At 40.9% G+C, this 25882-nt stretch overlaps 1 protein-coding gene across 1 annotated transcript in view; it reads right to left on the bottom strand.

Annotated features, from left to right (window-relative positions):
• The window catches only part of usp13 (ubiquitin specific peptidase 13), a 92921-nt gene extending 75516 nt beyond the window's left edge, over positions 1-17405 (bottom strand). The window contains exons 1-2 of the mRNA XM_080185631.1: positions 17208-17405; positions 9074-9199 (exon numbers count right to left, since the gene is read on the bottom strand). Coding sequence (XP_080041757.1) covers positions 9074-9199; positions 17208-17318 — 237 coding nt within the window. The 5' untranslated portion in view covers positions 17319-17405. The remainder of the gene's footprint in view (positions 1-9073; positions 9200-17207) is intronic.
• Positions 17406-25882: the final 8477 nt, after the last annotated feature.

Raw genomic sequence — 25882 nt, 5'->3', positions numbered from 1 at the left:
CTCTCTTCCACCTTCCCCCATTGGGAAAAGAAATAAAAGTTTGAGGTCACGTACCAACCAACTCAAGAGCAGCTTCCTCCCTGCTGCCAACGGACTTTTGAATAGACCTATCTCGCATTAAGTTGATCTTTTTCTACACCCTAGCTATGACTGTAACACTACTACTCTCTCGCTTCCTTCTCTATGAACGATAGGCTTTGTCTGTAGGGCGTGCAAGCAACAATACTTTTCACTGTGACAATAATAAATCAAATCAAAGCAGGGTTACGGGGATAGGCTGGTGGAGGGTGAAATGCTCTTTCAGAGAGTCAGTGTAGACTCGATGTGCCAAATGGCTTCCTTCTGCACTACAGTGAACCTATGGTTCAATAAGGTTACAACACTTCTTAGGTTCCTTTCTAGCCTGGAACAACACAAATATTTGATGATCACAATGACTATGTCAGATACATTTTTGGAGTTGTACAACACTAATCGAACATTATAATGCATTCTTATCCTGTGAGCATATTACAAAGATGTTCTTTATATTATTACATTGAATATATATATACACCAATGCACAACCTACTTGCACATGAAACAGCAACAACAGATAAGGATAAGAACCGTGTACAAGGGAATGAGGCTGATGATCAGCCATTAGGAACTCTTTGGAACAGAAGAAAATAGCATCAAAGCACAAGCAGTTGATTTCTAAATGGTAAAATGACTTCAGGAATATTTCTGTTAAGAGGCTTATCCCTGTGTTATGAATCCATAGGTTGAGTTTACTTGGTCTTGCAGATAAAGGACATAATAGGGGGGCATGATGGCATAGTGGTTAGCACTGCTGCCTCACAGTGCCAGGGTCCTGGGTTTGATTCCTGGCATGGGTCACTGTGGAGTCTGCAGTCTCCCCATGTCTGCATCCAGGTGCTCCAGTTTCCTCCCACAGTCCAAAAGAATGCTGGTTAAGTGCATTGACCATGCTAAATTTTCCCTCAGTGTACCCACACAGCACCGGAGTGTGGCGTCTAGGACATTTTCACAGTAACTTCATTGCAGTGCTAATGTAAGCCTACTTATGATACTAATAAACTAGAAGTGTAGTTGTTATGTTATTGGACGAATGATCCCTGCAGTTTGAGATACCAACTCAGAAGAACACAAGTAGAAACCCTACTTGTTTGAGAATTTGATTTCTATTTTAACAACTGGAGATAAAAAGCTGGTTTTCGTAAATGTGACCATGAAGTTAAGGTAGCGCCGTAAAATCCAATGGATTTATTGGCGCCCTTTAGCAAAAGATACCAACTGTTTTCACCCATTCTAGTCTCACTGACTCCAGTCCAATATTAATGTGGTTGATTCCTATCTGCCTTCTGAAATGGCCATACAAGCTACTCACTTGCATCAAGAGGAAGGAAACACCACTTACTTGAAGCAACTAGGGATAGCCTTGTCAGAAATTACGGTAGACTTAAACAGGTCCAGGCATCAGAAGAGAATGAGCTATTCGAGGCAAATAATGCTGGTGTCACTATTAAAAGTTTGCACATGATCTGCTTATAAACTTACATATTACAACTGAGGAGGAGGCTGTTCAGCCCATCACACATGTGGTGGTACCATGAATGGCCCCTAATTCCCCAACCCTTTCCAATTTTTCTTCTTCAAATAACCAACCTCCTTTCTTTTTAAGTGTTATTCCTATATCTGTTCATTATAATTTCTCATGTCCACTTTTACAATGGGATCCTCCTATGTCAACTTGACTCAATGGGATAGGATTCACTGGCCTCCACATGGTGTCTTTCTCATGGCAGGAGGCAACATGCCATTTGCTGGTGGCGGGACCTTCTGGTCCTGCCGCTGTCAATGGGATATCTCACTGACTCCACCTCACGTTGCCTGGAAACTTTGCTGGACTCTGGGACGGTGTCCTTAGATTGGGAAACAGCAAATGTGATGTCACTGTTTAAAAAAAGGAGGTAAACAAAAGGTGGGCAACTATAGGCTGGTTAACGTAACTTCTGTAGTAGGGAAAATGCTTGAATCTAACATCAACGAAGGAATAGCGAGACATCTGGATATCAGTTGTTCCATTGGGAAGATGCAGCATGGATTCATGAAGAATAGATCATGTCTGACTATTTTAGTGGAATTCTTTGAGGATATTACAAGCGAAGTATACAATGGGGAACCTGTGGATGTGGTCTATCTGGATTTCCTGAAGGTATTTGACAAGGTGCCGCACCAAAGATTGTGACATAAGATAAAAGGTGCACATGTTACAGGTAATGTATTAGCTTGGATAAAGGATTGGTTAATGAACAGAAAGCAATGAGTGGGGGAAACGGGTGTTTTTCTGGTTGGCGATCAGTGACTAGTGGTGTGCCTCAGGGATCAGTGTTGGCGTCACAATTATTTATGATTTACATAGGTGATTTGGAGTTGGGAAAAAATGTAATGTGTCAAAGTTTGCAGATGACACGAAGATGAGTGGCAGAGCAAAATGTGCAGAGGATGCTGAAAGTCTGCAAAGGGATATAAATAGTTTAAGTGAGTGGGCAAAGGTCTGGCAGATGGAGTACAATGTTGGTAAATGTGAGGTCATCCATTTTGGTAGGAATAACAGCAAAATGGACTATTATTTAAATGGTAAAAATTGCAGCATGCTGCTGTGCAGAGGAATCTGTGTGTCCTTGTGCAGAAATCACAAAAAGTTGGTTTTCAGATGCAACAGGTGATAAAGAAGGCAAATGGAATGGAAGGCAATGAAATCTCACATTGCTAGAGGGATGGAGTTTAAAAACAGCAAGGCTATGTTGCAGCTGTATAAGGTGCTGGTGAGGCCGCACCTGGAGTACTGAGTACAGTTTTGGTCTCCTTACTTGATAAAGGATATACAGGCACTGGAGGGGGTGCAGAAGAGATTCATTAGGTTGATTCCAGAGTTGAGAGGGTTGGCTTATGAGGAGAGACTGAGTAGACTGGGGTTATACTCATTGGAATTAGAAGAATGATGGGAAATCTTATAGAAGCATATAAGATCATGAAGGGAATAGATAAGATAAAAGCTGGGAAGTTGTTTCCACTGGCAGGTGAAATTAGAACTAGGGGGCATGGCCTCAAAATAAGGGGGAGCAGGTTTAGGACTATGTTGAGGGGGAACTTCTTCACCCAAAGGGTTGTGAATCTGTGGAATTTACTGCCCAGTGAAGCAGTTGAAGCTACTTCATTGAATGTTTTTAAGGCAAGGACAGATAAATTTTTGAACAGTAAAGGAATTAAGGGTTATGGTGAGTGAGCGGATAAGTGGAGCTGAGTCCACGGGAAGATCAGCCATGATCTTATCGAATGGCGGAGCAGGCTCGAAGGGCCAGATGGTCTACTCCTGCTCCTAGTTATTATGTTCAAAATCCATGGTGGACGGTGTGCCAACAGTGAAACCAGAAAATCCCACCAGTTTGAACAGCTGGAAAGTTTGGCATTTGCCCAATTTTGGTTCGGCACAGCCAAGAAGGGCCAAAAGGCCTGTTTCTGTGCTGTGGTGTTCTATGGTTCCATGACTGAGACAAAGTTCAGGACAGTTTTCTCAAAGTCCTGGCCAACACACCAAAATCACATTCATTAATTTATTTTATCTTTGTTTGTAGGACCTTGCTATTGTAAAAATTGATGGTCATTTTACCTCATGACTTAACTGATGTTAACTCCTCATGTGTGATGTCACGAGAGGTTGATTAGTATATCCAGTAAGTTTTAGGTAAAAGTATAAAAATAAGCTCCTGCTGAGAAACAGAATTTGCTGCAGCAGTATTCTAGTAGAGAAATGCCTCCAGTGGGAAACCATGCTCAAAAGATGCATTCGTTGGTGTCAAGGTTTTATTCCATCTGGATTGTCTGACTTGCACTCCCTCAAACCATCACTCTGAGCCTAGAATATGCCTTTTATCTCCGGAACTATATTTAATGAGCCAACAGGAAAAGGAAAGGTAATTCTTATTCTTTCTGATCTGTAACAACTCTGCCCCACCAATAGTTTTCCCGTTCAGCTTCTCAATTCTCTATATCTTTGCATCATCTGCCACAATCTAACCCTGTATTTGCTAGAGTTCAGAAGAATGAGGAGGGGATCTCATAGAAACTTATAAAATTCTAACAGGACTAGACAGGGTAGATGCAAGAAGGATGTTCCTGATGGTGGTGGTGTCCAAAATCAGGGGTCACAGTCTGAGGATAAAGGGTAGATCATTTGGGACACAGATGAGGAGCAATTTCTTCACCCAGAGAGTGGTCAGCCTGTGGAATTCACTACAACAGAAAGCAGGTGAAGCCAAAACATTGTAAGTTTTCAATAAGCAGTTAGATTTCACACTTGGGGTGAAGGGGATCAAAGGGTATGGGAGGAAGGCAGGATCAGGCTATTGAGTTGGATGATCAGCTATGATAAACCATCTTTGCAGCTGGTCTTAACAGCTCTAAGAATCCTCGCCCCACCAGAGTGGTGGTGTAAACTACATTCATTCTTTTTTTCAGGTGAAGAGGCTCAAAATCTGAAGAGAAAACTGGGCAGTGGAGTTGGAGAGCTTCACACCAGATTTCTCACCAGAACTGACACTTTCTGGCAAGTTCACCCTTTTAGTTTATACGCAAGAGTTAACAACCTGATCCAGAAGCCCTGTCTTCATTTCCAGCAGATCACATTTTCACCAGTCGGGGAAAAGGCTGGGCCATGAAGTACACAAATGAAAATTATGAATTGACTGACCCATTTAATTGCAATGCACAGGACAAACAGATTTGATTCTGGATCCAGGAGTAGCTTCAAACTGCAATCTGTGTTCCACAACTTTATAATGAAGATGTAAATGCTCATGACAGTTGAATAAGGTATGTAGAACTCCTAAGATGTCAAGTTATTTAAATCCCCTGCCCTTTGAATTTTGAATAAAATGGCACCCTGCATTTGAAAGTGAAAGAAGTCTGTTCTAGCAGTTTCAATCAATGTTTGTTGACATAACTCCATGTCCTATCATTATGGATTTATTATTGCCGGTTGTTTTGACAACCTGTCATTATCACACTGGGGGAGGTAACTTGACAGTTGGATTGACAGTTCTAAGAGGTTATTTAAAAAATTGTCCTTCATGTGGGATTATGAATACAAATTTTCTTTTTGAGGAATTAAGTACTTGAGGAGATTTAAATCTAATGAATGGATTTTAATAAATAAGTTTTATTTTTGTATGGAGAAGTTTGTAATTGATGCCTTGAATTTTATTTTATTTCCTGTGATTTAATTTTGTGAGGCCTGCCTATACTCGATACTGGGTCAGTTGGTGTTGAGGGTGCAAAAGCAAAGTTTGATGATTGGGAATCATATGTTGGCCTGAGTTCCAACTGGTAGCAGAGGGGCCATGGAGATGAATGGCAGTGGGACATGAGTTGATATTTATTTAGACTAGGGGCTAGTGTGAGCCATGGGGAATCATGAGCTGGCATGGAGGGCATGAGGGGACACTGAGGATGGGTGGGGAATATGGGTTGGCATGAGTTGTCATGGGTGGGTGGGGGGGGGGGGGGGGGGGGTGCGTGATGAGGGCAAGACAGCGGAATATTTAACAAACTGAGACAAAGTCCCAGAAAACTAAGGCAGCCTGACTCAGCACTCACTGGCCTCTGTAGCCACCTCTGGTCTGCCTCCAGCGGCAGCAGGCCCAATTTCATCCCACACCTACCTGCACCTCCCTTCCTCCCCCACAACAGAATTATGCTACTCAATGCACCTTTTCCCCTTGCATGGGTGCGTCAAGCTGGGAAATTTCCCAAGTCAAGCTATACAGCTATAAGATTAAAAGCCCCTTTGTTTAATTAATAGTGCTCAGTCTTGCTCTTGATTGTATTACAGTAAAGATTATTGTTGAAAATGTGAAATCTCTGGAAATGTGGTCTTTTCAGTTAATAATTAAGGTCTCTTTTTCAAAAAATATTTTTCTCTACATTGTTTGCAACAACATCAATTCATCATCACACCGATAAACTTCGAATTCATAATTTATGTTGCGAATAATGCCCTCACATATATTCCTGGTAGCCAGCACTGAATGTGTACTTTGCCAATTGACTTCTCAGCACTGTGCCACTTCCTTCAGCCTTTTCTCCATTTTTCAATCTCAGCTTTTGCTGGTTTCTATGCATGAATAAATCAATATTTTCTTACTGTTGACTTCAGTCTTTCTAAACTAGTTTACCCAGGCTCCCCATGTTAATCTCTGTCTTTCGCAGATTGTGTTCCAAAAGGGCTACGATACTTTCCTCTTCCTGGGAGTGCTCTTCATTTTCCCCAGTGCTTTCTAGTTCTTTTCTCCAGGTTTCTACCACTCTCTTTGGTATTAAGTTATTAAGCCTTTGACATACTTTGTCTTGTTTTGCCATGTCACTTTGCTTCTGTCCTTGTCTTCAATCTTTCTTGTGCTTTGCTATGCTTTCAACCATCCTGTTAATAACCACAGCCTTCAAACAACTTCAAGTTCTGGAAACACCACATAAACTCATCCAGGCTGAGTGCATTTGTTTTGCAACATGATGTAATCTGAACACTTCATGATGTTAGATTATTATCTGCAGTATGTTAGCATAACTTTTAATAGAATGCCCAGCATTCTGAAAGTCAAAATTCATGATTCTATCAGTTTTCTTTGTTACTGCTACATCATTTTTTTTTATATATCTTATGTTAGATGCTCATTTAAAAAGAAACGCTATTGTGTTACACAGCAAAAATCAAAGTGTCAGAGCTACAAAGTATTAAGTTTAAATGAAGCCACTGATCAAAGGTTAAAAGAAAACTACTTAAATAAGCACAATCATACAAGTCCAAATATGTGCAGGTTAGGTTGATTGGCTCAGCTAATTGCCTCTTAGTGTCAGGGAGATTAGCAAGGTAAATGTGTGGGGTTACAGGAATAGAGCACGGGTGGGATTGTTGTTGGTGCAGGCTCAATAGGCCGAATAGCCTCCTTATGTACTATAAAGGATTCTATGATTCTACAAAGTCTATTAACAAGTGTAGAAATTAGCAAAAGGAACAGAAATGGAAATATTACCAGTTTCAATCAAATGAACCAACTCAATAATGAACCTTCCTAAAAATCTTTCCGATGAAAAATAATTACAGTTAATTATTTTGTTTAAATGATGTTGAGTACTTTCAAGATTTTATTTAAACAGCAAGTCATGGGCAACTGTTGCAATTAGTGCGCAGAAAGTTGCTGGAACAAAATTATAAACAATTTCACAAGGGTACTTCAGCTGTATTGTATAAGCTGTTAATTATATCCCAATAATTTAACGAGCGTAATGTCAAATTCAAAAGTACCTCTTAAATCTTAAAGTAAAGATTTTAAAAATTTATTTATTAGTCACAAGTAGGCTTCCATTAATATTGCAATGACGTTACTGTGAAAATCCCCTAGTTGCAACACTCCACCTGCCGCCTGTTCAGGAACGCTGAAGGAGAATTTAGGATGGTCAACGCACCTAACCAGCACGTCTTGTGGACTGTGGGAGGAAACCAGAGCATCCGAAGAAAACCCATGCAGACATGGGAAAAACGTGCAAACTCTGCACAGTGACCCAAGCCGGGAATCGAACCCAAGTCCCTAGCATTGTGGGGCAGTAGTGCTAGCCACTGTGCTACCCTTTTTGCCTCCACTCCAAAAGATTCACCCTCTCTAATAGCTTTGAGCACCTACATGGTGTATTTCTGCCTACAATTACTTCAACACATACACTGTGCTTATCTACATTGGAAGGTCAGTGTGGCCCATTGCCAAAATGCACCTTCCAGTAGCCAGCTCGCTTTATCCAAGATCATAACTTTCATATGTTTTTCATGTCATCAGCCAACTGGCAGACAGCCTGATCTCTTCACCAAGATGATTTACAAAGGGAATGAAAAGCAATAAGCCAAACACAGATTGCTAAACAGTGGGCAGTGAGCAATCCCACCCACCTCATCCCCATTCCCCACACACTGCTGCTACACTAATAATTGCCCTCTCAGTATAAATATAATAAATTCATTATTTAGCCAAAGATCTGCCTACTAATCACACAACCCACTTCTACTTAGCAGCCTATTTTTTTTTCATTGTCAAAAAACTATTTCAGAAAAAGGAAACACAATATCCACAGACATCCATCATACATCAACTGCATATGGCAGGGTTTTCCAGCCCCTCCCTCTGGTGGAATCTTCCAGTCTCACCAAAGTTGACCCCTTCGGCTGGTTCCCTAGCAGCGGGGCAGGTGAGCCACACAAAAGCCCCTAGACTCCGGCAGGACTGAAAGATCCCATCGGCAGCCATTGGTTCACCGCATCAGAAGCAGGAAAACTTGCCGTGAGGCTGCCAGAAAACCCCGGCCATAATCTCTTCAAAAAAATCCAATTGAGTTCATGGGACAAGACTTCACTTCCCAGATATTTTGTTGGGATACTCTAATATCTTGTTGGGTTTCTTGATGATAATATGATACACCCTTAATTAGGAGCTTTAAGCAAGATGTCAAAAGATCAAATTTTTTGAAACATAGAGTGAAACTGTTCCTAATTAAAATGGTGCCTGTATTGAATTTGAAAATGTGTTAGGAATTAAGTTAAAGAAAATGATTACATTTATTTACATATTAAGATTTTATTCAAGAGGGAAACATCACATTTTGCTCTCTATGTAGGTGAACTATTTGGTTTAAAACCAAGAATTTTTAAAGTTATGGGTCAACGAAAATGACACTTTACAGTATCACATTCAAGTAAAATTTTCAACCTAAGTTAAGGGATAAGATCATTAATTTGTGAAGTTTGGATTACCAAAGATCCTAAAACAGCCTATTCCTAACATGTATAGAAATACAAGTACATAGCTCTGTCACAGCACTAACTTTACAATGTTGTTTCATACAAGCATCTTATTTTTAATCAAAGTTATTTAAAGATTATGAAAAATGGCCACAAGCAGTGATTTGTAAATGTACATTAATGTCAAAAATAAACTTCCTGCGATGTCACCGATACCATACTTGCCTCTTTTATGGTTCTCTTCAAATGCATGTAGACACATTGCCCAGTTTTGCGATAATGTCTCTCTACATGTTCCCTTCCAAACCCAAGAAAAGTACTCATACACACATAAAGGCCACCTTCAGATTCCTGAAATTTAAACAAAAGACACAATTACTTTAATCTTAAAAGACAACAGAAAATAAATGATGAAATTAAAGTTTGTAGCAGCAAGGCAAATAACTTCAGAATCACATACAGGTAAATTTGAAGTTACAATTCAATTGATTTAACATTTAACTGTCGTAAAAATTGCATTAAACCACAAACTTTTTCCATTTCCTTGCTGGTTAAAAACATATGTTCCTCCAAAACTACCAGTAATACTTTTCTATGAGCACATGAATCAATGTCATTTAGTGTACTGAATTTTATTGTGCTACATCTGTATTGCAAGGTTGAGCTAATCCAGCACGTTTCTAAAACCCTTCTCCCAAGGTCACCAGCATCACAAATGCCAGTCTTCAACCAATTTAACACATCTGTTGAGATACCTAGTAACTGCTGAAGGTACTAGATACAGAAAGGTCATGGGCTCTGATGACATTCTGGCAGCAGCACTGAAGATGTTTGATCAAGAATCATAGAATCATAGAAACCCTACAGTGCAGAAAGAGGCCCTCCGGCCCATTGAGTCTGAACCGACCACTATCCCATTCAGGCTCTACCCCCATATCCCTACATATTTTAACCACTAATCCCTCTAACCTACGCATCTCAGGACACTAAGGGGCAATTTTTAGCATGACCAATCAACCTAACCCACACATCTTTGGACTGTGAGGGGAAACCTGGGCACCTGGAGGAAACCCGGGCACCTGGAGGAAACCCACACAGACATGAGGAGAATGTGCAAACTCCACACAGACAGTGACCCAAGCCGGGAATCGAACCCAGATCCCTGGAGCTGTGAAGCAGCATTGCTAGCCTTTGACATCAAGGCAGCATGTCATCGAGTATGACGTCAAGAAACACTAACAAAACAATAGGAATCAGGGAAAACACTCCACTAGTTGGCACAAATACATGCCAAAGGAGAATAATTACAGTTGTGGGAACTTGGAGGTCAATCATTCTAGTCCCAGATGATCATCGCAGGGCCCAACCATCTTCAGCTGCTAACAATTACTTTCCCTCCTGTTTCTTGATGCCACACTTGGTGAAATGCTGCCTTGACATCACAGGGAGTGACTATAATCTCACCTCTTGCATTCTGCTCTTTTGCTCATAAGGTCAGAAGTAGGGATGTTAGCTGATGACTGTACAATGTTCAGCACCTTTCCATTCTTCAGATACTGAAGCAGTTCATGTCCATGTGTAGTTGGCCCTGGGCAACATTTAAGCTTGGACTGATAAGTGCAAGGCAATGACTATGTCCAAGAGAGAATCTAACCATCGCCCCTTTTACAATTCCCAAGTACAAACATACTGGGGCTTATCATTGACCAGAAACTGAGATTGACTAGCCATATAAATACTGGGACTACAAGAGTGGGTCAAAGGCTGGGAATTCTATAGCGAGTAATTTACCTTCTATCTCCCAAGGTTTGTCCGCCAACTATAAGGCACATCAGGAGCATGATGGAATACTCTGCACTGGCCTGAATGAGTGCAATCCCAACAACATTCATCAGTCAATCAGCCTGCTTGATTGACGCCCAATGTCCCAACTTAACTAAGTGTATGGTGTCAAAATTTGCTGATGACACCAAGATTGATGGAAAGGCAAATTGTGCAGAGGGTGTGGAGAGTCTGCAGAAGGATCTTGATAGACTGGGCGAATGGGCCAGGAACTGGCAAATGAAATTTAATGTTGGCAAGTGTGAGGTGGTCCACTTTGGTAGGAATAATGGTAGGAAGGATTATTACTTACGTGGAGAAAAACTGCAGCAGGCGACGGTGCAGAGGGACCTCAGGGTCCTTGTGCATGAATCGCAAAAACCCAGCTTGCAGGTGCAGCAGGTGGTCAGGAAGGCTAATGGGATGCTGGCCTTCATAGCGAGGGGGATTGAATATAAAAGTAGGGAAGTCTTGCTGCGGCTGTATAGGGCATTGGTAAGGCCGCAGCTGGAGTACTGTGTGCAGTTTTGGGCGCCGTACTTACGCAAGGATATTTTGGCCTTGGAGGGAGTGCAGAGGAGGTTTACTAGGCTGATGCCGGAGTTGAGGGGGTTGAGCTATGAGGAGAGGCTGAATAAACTAGGCTTGTACTCGTTAGAGTTTAGAAGAATGAGGGGAGATCTCATTGAGACATATAAGATGATGAATGGGATGGATAGGATAGAGGTGGAGAGACTCTTCCCACTCAGAAAGGACAGTAGGACTAGGGGGCACAGCCTCAAGATAAAGGGGGGGCGGTTTAGAACAGAGTTGAGGAGGAACTTCTTCACTCAAAGGGTGGTGAATCTCTGGAATTCTCTGCCCGTTGAAGTGGTGGAGGCTACCTCGCTAAATGTTTTTAAGATGCGGGTTGATGGGTTTTTGATAAGAGAGGGGATTAAGGGTTATGGGGAGAGGGCAGGAACGTGGAACTGAGCCACAACAGATCAGCCATGATCTTATTGAATGGCGGGGCAGGCTCGAGGGGCCAGATGGCCTACTCCTGCTCCTATTTCTTATGTTCTTATGTTCTTAAACATTCACTCCCTCCAGTACAATGACAGTACAATGTACAAAATACATGATGCACTTCAGGAACTTGCCAAGCCTCCTTCAACGGCACCTTCTAAACCCACAAACTACCATCTAGAAGGACAAAGGGAACAGAAGCATGAGAACATCACTACCTCCAAGCCACACACTATCCTGACTTGGAACTGTATTACTGTTCCTTCAACATTGCTGGATCAAATCTTGGAACTTCTTTCGTAGCAGCACAGTGGGTGTACATACACTAGATAGACTGCAGTGGTTCTAGAAGGTAGGATGTCACCACCTTCTCAAAGACAATTAGTGATGGACAACAAACGTTGACATTGCCGATGACAGCCGCATTCCAATAAAAATAATAAAAACAAAGATAGCACTATTAAATTTTTAAAAATTGATAATGGGGCTAATGTTGACAGTCAATATTTTAAATATTCATTTTAAATATTTTAAATATTCATTTTAAATATATTCCTAGTTAGTCTGTTTTTTCAGAAAATACTTTTGCTATTGATACACAGCAAGTTAGGTTATTTAAATGGACACAAGTGAAAAAAGTAGAAACTATGTAGGAACTTTTGTGTAGCTGGAATGCTAAAAAATTCCTAAATATCACTGGGTCACCTTCCAAAATTGCCTGAATCACATACATGTTCAATGTTGCAATATGTTTTCTATGTTTCTCATAATGAAAATCACCTATGGACTCCGATTAAATCTTTCTCTCGTGACCTATATAGAATCCATGTGTAGCTATATGAAAACAGTACATCTAATGCAGGTTTCTTTTTTGACATGTTTCAGAAATCACAAGCTGCACAATTTAAAATTACTTGTGATATTTTGCTTCTTAAAACATGGAAAAAAAGAACCCAGCTATTTGGCATGTAGAGAAAAGGCTTCTTATTACAAATCATCTACAGGCTCCTAATCCATCTGTCCAATTTAATTGCTTATCTAATATCCAATACCAGGTGGGCAGAATATTTCTCTAATTAAATATTGAGACCAAAACCATTGTTTTTGATCCTTGCCACAAACTCCATCCATTAGCCACCAACTCCTTTTCTCTCCCTGGTACGAGTCTAAGGCTGAATCTCCATTCTGGAGGTACCTAGAATTAGGAAGTATAGTTTCAGAATGAAGGGTTGTCAATTGAAGATGGGGTGGGGAGGAATTTACTCTCAAATGGTTGAGAATCTTTGAAATTCTCCACTCTAGAGAGTTGTGACGACTGAGTCATTAAATTTTTCAAGGTTGACACACACAAACTGTTAAGCGATGGCAAAGTTAAGAGTTATGGGGAACACGAAGGAAAGTGAGATAAGGCCAAGATCAACCACAATCTTACTGAGTGACGGAGCAAACTCAAGGGGCCATATGGCCTACTCCTGCTCTCATTTCCTGTGTTCTCACATTCAAACTGTTCACACACTTTGACCACATGCTTGCTCCATGACAAGACCACTATTTTAACCTCCAAAATATCACCACAGTCCTCTCCTGCCTCAGCTTATTTACTATTACTCATCTATTCTTCTCATCTAGACTGTTCCAGCATTCTTCTGTTCAATCCCCTACATGCTCCCCTCATTCAAAATTCTGTCCTGTGCCTAAGTGGCACCTATTTGCCCACTAATCTTGTGTTTCCTGACCTACATTGCTTAATCAGGATCCAATGCCTTGATATTAAAACTCTCACCCTTGTTTTCAAGTTACTTCCTCTATTCACCCTATCTCTGTCATTACATGCAGCCCACAACTCTCTTTAGATATCTGTTCTCCTCTGATTCTGACCTCTTGAATATCTGCAATTTTATTTGCTCCATCACTGGTGGCTTAAGCTTCAGCTGCTGAGCTCCCAAGCTCTAGGGTTCCCTCTGCAAATTTCTCTGCCTCTCTACCTCCTTTCCTCCTCTAAAATGCTCCTTAAAATTTATCCACCTGGTCATAATTTTGGTGATCAACCACAAATCTTCTGGCTTGGTGTCAAATTTGGTTTTATTAAGACCATATGATATAGAAGCAGAATTAGGCCATTCGGCCTATCGAGTCTGCTCTGCCATTCAATCATGGCTGATATGATTCTTGTCCCCATTCTCCTGCCCTCTCCATGTAACCCTTGGTCCCCTTATTGATCAAAAACCTGTCTCTGTCTTAAAGTCACTCAATGACCTGGTCTCCACAGCCCTCTGTGGCAATGAGTTCCACAAATTCATCACTTTCCAGCTGAAGAAATTCCTCCTCATCTCATTTTTAAAAGGCGCATCCCTTGCCCTCAAGTTCTTGTCTCTCCCATTAGTGGAAACATCGTCTCCATGTCCACACTATCTAGCCCTCTTAGCGTTCTGTAAGTTTCAAATTAGATCCCCCCTCATCCTCTAAACTCCATCAAATATAGACCCAGACTTCTCAACCACTCCTCATTTAACAAATCCTTCATTCCTGGAGTCATTCTTGTGAACCTCCCTTAAACCCTCTCCAAGGCCTTCCTTAGGTATGGAGCCCAAAACTGCTCACAATGCTCCAAATAGAGTCTGACTAGAGCCTTATACAGCCTCAGCAGTACATTCCTGCTCTTGTATTCTAGCCCTGCTAAACACTGCTATGAAGCATCTTGTTTTTTTTTTATTAAGTTCAAAGTGCTATCTACATATTTAAATATATCATAGAATCAATGAATTCCTACATCACAGAAGAGGCCATTCAGCCCGTCGCATCTGCACTGACCTCCAAACAGCAACTTATCCAGGTTCTCTCCCCGCCCTATCCGTGTAAGCCCACACATTTACCATGGCCAATCCATCAAACCTACACACCTTGGGATGCTAAGGAACAATTTAGCATGGCCAATCCATCTAATCTGCACATCTTTGGACTGTGGGAGGAAACCAAAGCACCCGGAGAAAACCCACACAGATAGGGAGAGACCATGCAAACTCCAACAGACAGTCACCCAAGGTCGGAATCGAATCCGCATCCCTGGAGCTGTGAGGCAACAGTGCTAACCTCTGTGCCACCGTGCATAAAATGTTGTTGTTGTTGTTCCCACAAACTTAGCCAATGTTTACCCTACACGCATAATCACTCTTTTCATGAATTTAGACAATGGTCATTCAACGTCATCAAATTTTGCAGTCTTCACGAGATTCATTTCCATTTTGCATCAGTATTATAACAATTATTTGTCCATATAAAATGTATAATTCAGCTGTGAGCAGAGATAATGTCAGCAAAGATATATGTTTAGCAAATAAAGATGTCAGATATTTTTCTAAATTTAATTGGACATCAAAGCAAAAAGATTTTAAGGCATACGTACAACTTAATAACACTTCTTACTTTTAGTTTGATTCTGAAAATGTCTACTTTTGAATCCGTTTGTTGAGTTTTTGTACTCAACAAAAATTCAGTCTTTGGCTCAGTGCAATGACCTCTGTGGCAAGTAGGAATGGTTTCCAAATCGCATTTGGCTGACTTCAATGCTTTATTTTATATTATCTTCCAAACCTTAGTCCTTGGACCCACATTTTTTGTGCCAATCTTTTCCACTGTAAGTTCCTACATATCCATTTATAACAAAACTGTGTAAACTGGTCAAAATGTAAAGAGGTAGGTTCCATTTATTTTGTAAAATTAGAACTATTGAGAATATATGCTATCTGTGCCTGTAAAGATTTAACAAAAAGTAACCTAATGGAATTTTTAAAGACCTTTCACTGTAAAACCGCCCAGATATATAGTAAATTCATGCAGTTTGCCCTCAGTTCTTTAACATAACATGTTCAACTTTTTTTCTCTCGAGAGTGGAATGATGATTTACATGATGCGAATTAGTGCATTTGTAATGGACAACCCTCCAAGATATCTGCACTCCTCCAATTTTAGCCTCTGATTTTCACTGCCCTACTATTGCTGACTGTACCGTCAGTTCCTTCAACCCCAATCTAGAATTCCCTCCACAAACTTCTCTGCCTCTTCATTTCTACTTTAGTTAGAAGACTCTTTAAAACCTAATTCCACGGCAAAGCTTTCAGTGATTCATTCCAACATCTCTTTATGTGGCTGAGCATAACAAATTTTGTTTGATAACACTCTGTTAAGACATTTTACCATGTTAAAGGTACTATATTTATGCACATCGATGTTGCTGATGATCCAAATGAGCCTCCTCCATTTTTGGTCATCCAACCTGAGCCATACATCTTTAACTAAATTCCCTTTACTATTTGTCTAAACTATTTCTTGTAACAGCAAGTTTCACATGCTAACCACTCTCTAACAACGAAGTGTCTCTTGGGCTTATCACTCTCTAATAAAGAAGTGTCTGCTGAATACTTGTCGATTTTGTTAGTCACTATCTTATTTTTAGGTCCTTATTTTGGTCTTCCCCACAAGTGGAAACATCCTTCCTGTGCAGGCAAATAGTGAAAGATGTTACTCTGCGTTTTGAAAAATGTGCCCATCCCACTAAAGACAGCAGAAGAAAATGTTGAGTCGGTATTACACGTCAAATCATTACTGGTTCTGGGTTGGATTATAGGCAGAGATGTGCATACTTTCCATATACTTTATTGCCACTTGATGGAGTACAACACACGCTCTAGACTTTCACTGTGATCACATTACACCTCAAATAAAAGAAACACGAGATATAACTAAAAATACCACATACCAAGTTATTATTATTTCAGAATAAATAACTTAATTAAATCAATTCGTTTTCCTGTTTTTTTTTAATTAATCGGTGCACACAAAATCTCCAGGGCAAAAAAGAGATGCGACACCCGAGCCCCAAACTCTCTGTATATAAATAACTTGTCTCAGGCACTGTTGATGAACGCCAAACAGCTGAGTCACCTTTTAACGACACTATTTTACCCAAATAAAATCAAGTACTGTCTACCTCCATGCCATAACTTTGAATTTACACAAGAGTTGGCAAGTTCTGAAACTTATTTTCCTTCACCTTTGCCTGTTGTTCCCCTTTCTTTCCAGAAGTGATACCTTTAAGCGTTCCCTTGCTTTTATATTTGCCCTTCAGATCCTGTTTAACTTGAAGATTACTCATCTAAATATAACTGAGGGTTAGGATATTAGTTAACTGCCGGCACACACACTGCCTTCCTCCTTATTTCGGTTTAAATGATCAGGGTCCAGCCCTGATAATAAATGCCATGCCCCAGGTCTCCCTTCTGTTATATACAGTGCTCCCGTTAGCTTGCTGAGTTGGGTGGCCCCGCGGTCCCTCTCGTTCCGCCAGCGTTTGAGAGCAGCAACACGCTCCAGGACAGAGCCTGTCGCTATCAGCAAGTTCCCAAATCCAGATGAGCATCGCAAGTTGGTGCAGTCATTCACATATCAATGGAAAACTTCCCCCCTCTCTCGGAAGGAGAAAGCCTCCACGCCCGCCGCCCCCTCCCCACCAAAGGGAGAGCTGCCTACTTACTGGGGAGTCAAAGGAGAAGGCGCACTCGCTCTTGTACACCCTGTCCCCTGATCTAGGGACTCGGATGGTTGGCATGTACGGGACCAGCAGTTCTCCGATGTCTGCAGCCATGTTGACATTCCTAACCCAGAATGCTGTTCAGGGCAGACATTGATTGTGAAGTGAGCTGGAAAGTGGACGAGCAGAGACTGCGGGACAGCAGACTATTTTTAAACTCGCAGCCCTCCCTCCAGCTATAGGACCTGCTGACGCTTTGGCTTGAAAGACACTGGGGGGGTGGGAGGTGCAGAGGGAGAGAGATTACGTAGATGAGAGTGTGAAAGCTTAAATACCAACAATGTCAGTGTTTCAACAAAACTGTCTGTGCTTACCCCCCCGTGTGACATCCCATCATTCAGGAACTATGGTCTAAACAAAGACCATATTGGAAGTGTTCATGCTGAGATTTAACTTCCTTTAGACCATTGCTAGAAGGTAGCACTGCTGAACCAGTACCAAAAGCAAAACACCACAGGTGCTGGAGATCCTGAAATAAACAAGAAAAAATGCTGGAAATATTCAGAAGGTCTGGCAGCATCTGTGGAGAGAAACAGTCGGTGACTCCAAGGTCTGAGAAACTCTTGGCTCCAAGACCCACCCTTTCAGACTCAGCAGGGATCAGGAGAATACAATGAAGGCACTGTTTTTAGACAGGTGGATTTGGGGACAATAAGGGAGCAAAGGCTCTATACTGGAATATATTGAGAAGGGTGAAAAATAGACAAGTGGCACAACTCAGAAATATAAAGTGAATCTATACTCTGGATAAGAAGCAGAATAGAAATCTGAGCCCAAACTGGAAAAAAGTTATACAAAGGGGATTTGGAGGTCTCAAATCTAAATCTTCTGTGGCAGTGGTAAACAGAAGGAAAATATACAGATAACATGAAGACTTCAAAACTGGTTAGATAGGGAAAATAGAGAATTAGTTTACGCTTCCAGAGAACATTAAAAACTTTCTCTAAGTACACCGCAATAAACCAAGTAAATACTTTTAAATATACCAATATAAATATGACATCAGGTAGCTAGGAAATGGGAGATACCGCGAGCTATTTCTTTGTATTGTTAAGGGATACTTTTTGCAAAAAAGGCAATTAAGTTTTGCATTTGGGCGGCATGGTAGCACAGTGGTTAGCATTGCTGCTTCACAGCTTCACAGTTTCCCCCCACAGTCCAAAGATGTGCGGATTAGGTTGATCGGCCATGCTAAAATTGCCCCTTAGTGCCCTGAGATATGTAGGTTAGAGGGATTAGTGGGGAAAATATGTAGGGATGTGGGAGTAAGGCATGGGTGGGATTGTGTTTGGTGCAGAATCGATGGGCTGAATGGCCTCTTTCTGCACTGTAGGGATTCTATGATTTCCCATGAATAAGGCATAAAAAGTGGAAGGAAAGTCATCCTAGATCGTTCTGGCACATTTTCTAATATCTAATTTCAGAATTCCAAGGACAGCAGCCTGAGAAAAAGTTTGGTCTCCAGTCAAGGAAGTAGTCCATGGCATCAGGAGGGCTTAAAGTCAAACATCTGTTTGATGGATCATACAGAAAAGATTGGTAATTGGTATTGGTATTGGTATATACTTATAGATCTTTTGATGGAAAGGCATGGTGCTATCATCAATTGAAATAAAAATGGTGATCTAAATATTACTAAATATGGTTATTCCAAAATATTGCATTTTTAATTCATTCATGGGATGTGAACACTGCTGACAAGGCCAGCATTTATTGCCCAGTCCTAATTGCCCTTGAGAAGTGACCACTTCTTGACTACTGTAATCTATGTTGTGTAGGTACAGTCAGTGGTTAGGGAGGGTGTCCCAGGATTTTGTCACAGCGACAGTGAAAGAACAGTGACATATTTCCAAATCAGTTAGTGTGACTTGGATGGGCATTAACAGGATGAGCTTTTCCTATGAGCCTGGTGCCCTTGCTCTCCTAGTTAGGAAAGATTGCAGATTTGGAGGGTGCTCAAAAGAGTTTTGGCAAGTTGATGCAGTGTACTTGTAGATGTGTGTCAGTCCTGGAGGGAGTGAATATTTAGTGAGGCATCGAACAAACTGACCACTTTGGCCAGATATCAAGCTTCTTGAGTGTTGGTGGAGCTGCACACAAGCAAGTGGAGAGTATTCAATCACACTGCTGAATTGTACCTCATAGATGGTGGACAGGTTTCGGGCAGTCAGGAGGTCAGTTACTTACTGCAGGATTCTCAGCCTCTGACCTGCTGTGATAGCTGCAGCATTTACATAATTAGTTAAGTTGTTTCTGATCAATGATAACCTCCAGGATGTTGATGGTGGGGGATTCAGCAATGGTTATGTAACCAAATATCAAGGAAAAAATGGTTGGATTTACTCATGTTGAAGATGGTCATTGCCTGCCCCTTGCATGGTATGAATGTCACTCCCCACTTAATCGGCCTAAGCCTGAATGTTCACCTACATCTACAGACACACTACTGTTCTCTGTAAGTTGTGAATGATACTGAGCATTGTGCAATCATCAGCAAATATTCCCACTTCTGACATTTAATGGAAAAAAGACCATTGATGAAACAGCACGATGGCACAGTGGTTAGCACTGCTGCCTCACAGCACCAGGGACCCACGTTCAATTCCGGCCTCAGGTGACTGTGTGGAGTTTGCATATTATCCCTGTGTCTACATGAGCTTCCTCCAGATGCTCTGGTTTCCTCCCACAGTCCAAAAGTATGGATAAGATTAATTGGACATGTTAAATTGCCTCTGTGTCAGGGGGATTAGCAAGGTAAATATGTGGGGTTAAGAGGGTAGGGCCTGGATGGGACTGTGGTCGGTGCAGGCTTGATCAACTGAATGGCCTCTTTCTGCAGGGATTCGAAGCTTCTATCTGCAGACAGTTGGACTCAGGAGGAACTCCTCCAACAGCAACACCCTGGGGCTGAAATAATTGGCTTTCAATAACCACAACCTTTTCCTTTTGTTGGTGTGACTCTATTGAATGAAGAGATTTCCCCTTCCTTCCCATTGATTTCAACTTCGGTAGGGCTGGATGATGCCACACTTAGTCAAATGCTGCTGTGATATAGAGAGGCACTCTCTATATTATCTTTAGAATTCAATTCTTTTGTCTATGTTTGGGCCAACACTGTAATGATGTCTGGCGTCAAGTGGGCCTGACAGAACCCAAACTGGACATTGATGAGCAGGCACAGAAACAGAAAATGCTGGAAAATCTCAGTAGCTCTAGCAACATCTGTGGAGAGAGAATAGAACCACTAGAGTCCAGCCCTGACGAAAGGTCATCCAGACTCAAATTGTTGACTCTGATCTCTCTCTCTCTCCTCAGATGCTGTCAGACCTGCTGAGATTTTCCAGCATTTTCTGTTTTGGAGTTTAATGCGGAGAAGTGTGAGGTAATTCACTTTGGTAGGAATAACAGATGTGTCGAGTATAGGGCTAACGGGAGGACTTTGAATAGTGTGGATGAGCAGAGGGATCTAGGTGTATGTGTACATAGATCCCTGAAAGTTGGGAATCAAGTAGATAAGGTTGTTAAGAAGGCATACAGTGTCTTGGTGTTTATTGGTAGGGGGATTGAATTTAGGAGTCGCAGCGTCATGTTGCAACTGTACACGACTCTGGTGCGGCCGCACTTGGAGTACTGTGTGCAGTTCTGGTCCCCACATTACAGGAAGGATGTGGAGGCTTTGGAGAGGGTGCAGAGGAGGTTTACCAGGATGTTGCCTGGTATGGAGGGGAGGTCCTATGAGGAGAGGCTGAGGGATTTGGGGTTGTTTTCGCTGGAAAGAAGGCGGCTAAGAGGGGATCTTATTGAAACATATAAGATGATTAGAGGTTTAGATAGGGTGGATAGTAATAGCCTTTTTCCTCTGATGGAGAAATCTAGCACGAGGGGGCATGGCTTTAAATTAAGGGGGGGTAGTTATAGGACGGATGTCAGGGGTAGGTTCTTTACCCAGAGGGTGGTGAGGGATTGGAATGCCCTGCCTGCTGCAGTTGTAAATGCGCCTAGTTTGGGGGCATTTAAGAGATCCATGGATAGGTTTATGGACGAAAAGGGATTGGTTTAGGTTAGTGGGTCATTGTTTTGTAACTGGTCGGCGCAACATCGTGGGCTGAAGGGCCTGTTCTGCACTGTAATGTTCTATGTTCTATGTTTTTGTTTCAGATTCCAGCACCTGCAGTATTTTGCTATTATATTGTTGAACAGGCTGTTGCTGAGCAAGTGCCACTTGATAGCCTTATCAATAATTTGCTGGGATTGAGGATGTTCTCTTTTTCACTTTTTAAAATAACTTTTATTTTAACAATCTAACCAAAATTAACATAAATTAAACATGTATTAGCAGGTAAATTTGTAATCAATACTTAAGTACTAGCAGAAACATTCTTTTCTTTCTTGAGCCTCAAGTATTGAACTAATTCTTCGATGATCTTTGCCTTTTTAGCTCCTGATTTTTAAGCTATACAGCCTTTGATTTTTATTTCATCAATGATTCCAAGGGATTGAGAAACAACCTATCTCACCACAAAGGTCTGACATCAAAGCTACTCAAGTTGATTCCCAGTGCAAACAGAAATGGTAAATATGAAATCCTGTTTGTTTAAATTCTGGGAAGTTCCAGTCTCCAGCCCCTGGTAGTTGCTTAATTGTCCAAATGCTTAATTGGACTTTGATGATTGAGAGTAGACAGATGGGATAATAATTGATCAGATTGGATTTGTTCTGCTCCTTGTGGACGGGAAATGCCTAAATGGTTTTCCTCTTTGTTGGTTAGAAACCAGTAGTGTAGCTCTTTGGCTAGGTGTGTGATTAGTTCTGGAGCACAAGTCTTCAGCATTACGGCTGGGTTGGTGTCAGTGCTCATAATTTCTTGATAACAAATGGAGTGAATAGAATTGGTTGCAAAATGACATCTGGGCTGTTGGGGACTTCAAGGGGAAGCTGAGGTGGGCCACCACTCAGCAGTTTTGAATGAAGATAATTGTAAATGCTTCAGCCTTGTTTTTTTTCTTACCAGCATGCTTGGCTCCACTAAGATTCAGTACAGAATGTGGGCCCTCCTCCTCCAATTTAATTATCTAATTGTTTTCATGGACTTCTAATTGTATCTTTGCTGCAAGTAATTTCCATGTCAAATCTATTCAGATATCTCTACTGATACATGTGTTTAGAATTTTATTATTTAATCTTACAAAGTGTATCAATTGTCACAAGATCTGGATTTTCAAAAGGATTCAATAGTAATTTTACTGCTGAATGTAACTTGTTTTTTCAAACTACTCTTATGAAGGCATTATGAAGTATTAATACATTTAATGTTATCAACTATTAAATACATTTGTTATCAATAATTAAATATTTAATACTTTCAAAGAATACAACATTGAATTCTACAGAATCAGTTGTGGTTCAACTGTTAAATACACAAAAGAAACAACTTCAAATAATATAATTCTTTTACTGTCTGTCAATATGGTAAAATGTCCCAAGTGCATTACAAAACAAAATTTGACACTGACCCCCAAAAGAAAATATTAGGATAGACAACCAAAACCTTGGTCAAAGAGATACCTTTTAGGTATATGTGAAATGGTTTAGAGAGGAACTTCAGTGCTTACATCTTAATCTCTGTGTCTGTGTGGGTTTCCACCAGGTGCTCTCGTTTCCTCCCACAATCCAAAGATATGCAAGTTTAGTTGATTGGCTATGCTAAATTGCCCCTTAGAGTCGGGGAGACTAGTCTGGATGGGGATTCTTATCAGTGCAGAATCGATGGGCTGAATGACCTTCTTCAGCACTGTAGGGATACCGTGAACTGAAGGCACAGTCATCATTGGTAGAATGATTTAATTCAGGGAAGGGCAAAAGACCAGGGTTGAAAGAGCATAAGAGATCTGAGGATTGTAAAGCTGGAGCAAAGTATAGAGGTAATGAGGTGCAAGGCAATAATGGGATTCGGAAACGAGGATGAGAATTTTAAAATTGAGGCATTGACAGATCATGACATTGATCAGTAAACACGGATGTGATGGCTGAATGGGACTTGGTATGAGTGAGGATGCGAGCAGCAGGAGTTTTAGATTTCCTTAAATTTATGGAAATTGGGAGATAAGGTTAGCCAGGAAATCATTGGAAAGTCAAGTCTAGAGGTAACAACGCATGAGAGTTTCAGCAGCAAATGAGTTGAGGTAGCAGAGCAACTAGGTGATGTTGCAGAAGTGGAAGTAGATAGCCACTGCATCACCTAGGCTATGTGGTTAGAAGTGAGATTGTACATGACACCAAGGTTATAAGCAGCAGTCTGGTTCGGCCACACATCATGAGGTGGACGGACTTGGTGGCTAAGGAACAAGGCTTGTGGCAGCCACAACAAAGGCAACGGCTTTGACATTGCTGATAGTCAATTGAAAGAAACTACTGCTCATCCAGTATTGGATGTCAGACAAGCAGTGAGTCAACTTAGAGACAGTGAGAAGTTGAGAGTGCAGATACATGTTAGAACTGGAGGTTGTCAGCATGCATGTGGAACCTGACATGATTTTGAATGATATCTCTGAAGAGGTAGGCAAGAAATGTATTGACTGATATTATTGATGATCAAAGTAATTTTTTGTGCTATGACAACTGAATTGTCTAATCATTTGAATCAAAAGTGTAGACCATTCTGAGTCAGAACAAGAGAGCAATGAGTATTAATAGGATAAAATGATACTGTAATAAATTGACATTATTTTGTTGTCCCTATTGTGGTAACAAAACTCAAGAACATTTCCAATTTCGTCGCTCAGCAGTGTTATCGTCCGACACTAATTAACACTGATGATGATGTGGACATCAGATTTTGTTTGACATATTGAAGGTTAAAATCCCTAGTTACCATTCAAATCAATAAGTAGTACACAATTGCACATTGAATCTATTACAAGAATATTGAACATTCAACTCAAAACAAGATAAAATATGACTGTGTAAAAACAAATCTGTTTACCTCATCACGAGCAGCACCTGTGAAAGTCATTATCAGTTGTTTTTTTTGAACCACTGCATTGAAAGGATAATTTGGTACTATATGGTGAAGGCCAGTGTGACTCACCGAGCTCGAGTGCTGTGTACTGCAGAATCAAGTTTCCTTAAGGGTAGGTTGATTTCACTGTATCCTCATTCTTGGATTAACAGCAACAAAAAGGAAAAATATGGAACTTGTTTGACAATAAAACCAAAAAGGGTATACATTTGCATAATAAAATAATACTGGGAAAAACTATCCAGTGGGTCTGCCAATATGACTAATGGTATAAATGTCACAAAATGACCATCAGGGACACTGAAAAGTTTTTTGACTGCAAATGAAATCTTTCAAATGACTAGGAATTAATCAATTCTGCACCAAATAAAAAGAATAAAAAATGATTATTTAGGAAAGAGGCCAATTTGTTCATATAGTTCATCTTTCCATCAAAACTTAGTTACTTCACCTCAAACTCTAGAATGATTCCAGATTTGTCTCTACTTTTTGTGATCTAACCTGGCATAAATAAAATCTGTACTAAGGTCTATGTTGCACTAAAAATTTGAGAAGAGCCTCTTTTCTTTAAGTCAACCTCGTAGCACAACTTATGGTTCTGACAGCTTGACATGTGACTGCACTAATTACTCGGGTAGTAAAAATAAAATATATTCACCCCTTCTTAGGTGATGCATCCTGCTACCAGATTCCTGTGACTCAATCCTGCTTGCTGTGCCAAAGTTTTTGGGGTTTTTTTTCAGAGACTTAGTAATGTCAAGACTTCAGCTACTACAAAGACTCGCAAAGTCAATATCCTGGTTAAAGACGTATCGTTGTTTGACCAATGATCACTGGGAGAGATTAGCATTGGGCAGTCCTACACCTCTCTGACAAGAAGGCCCCGAGCATTCCAGTACCACTCTGAACTTACAATACATCCGTCAGAAGAATTACACATTTCTCAAGTTTGCTTTTCCTATCTTCCCGTTAGTTATGAACCAATCATTAGTACAAATCAGTCATTGTTAACAGTTGTCATATACCTTAGCCAATTTCATTCTAGCCTCTGACATCATGGGATTTCATTAACCCATAGAATCCTTTTGCTTCTTCCCCTGTTGCTTAGCAACCCCTGATTACTTTAGGGTTTAAAGGTGCTGTTCTCACCAATTCTCAATTGCATCAATGGTCGAGCCAGACAGTTGATGTTCTATCTGAGAAGCGCTGCCTTATCAGTACAAATTGAACAGCTCTATTCGTACCATGACTTTGGGAACCCATACTGTCTGGTGTATGTAGAGACATTTTGGACAAGTGTAGGAAGAACAGGGTTGTGGTAGTGGGAGATTTTAATCTCCCTGGGGTGGATTGGAAGGTGCCTAGAGCTGGGGGTTCAGACGGGGAGGAATTTGTAAGATGTGTATTGGAAGGATCCTTGGAGCAGTATGTAGATAGCCTGACTCGAGAGGGGGCTATAATGGATTTAGTTCTGGGAAATGAGCCGCGTCAGGTGGTTGAGGTTGCGGTAGGTGAACACGTGGCTAATAGTGACCACAACTCTGTCTACTTTAGCATACGAATGGAAAAAGATGAGTGCTGTCCTAAGGGGAGGGTGCTA

The sequence above is a fragment of the Carcharhinus amblyrhynchos genome, chromosome 3, assembly GCF_965287045.1.
Source record: "Carcharhinus amblyrhynchos chromosome 3, sCarAmb.v2.hapA, whole genome shotgun sequence".
NCBI classification, from domain to species: Eukaryota; Metazoa; Chordata; class Chondrichthyes; order Carcharhiniformes; family Carcharhinidae; genus Carcharhinus; species Carcharhinus amblyrhynchos.
Note: the sequence above shows the minus strand (reverse complement) of the source record. Positions and strands in the feature narration are given on the sequence as shown.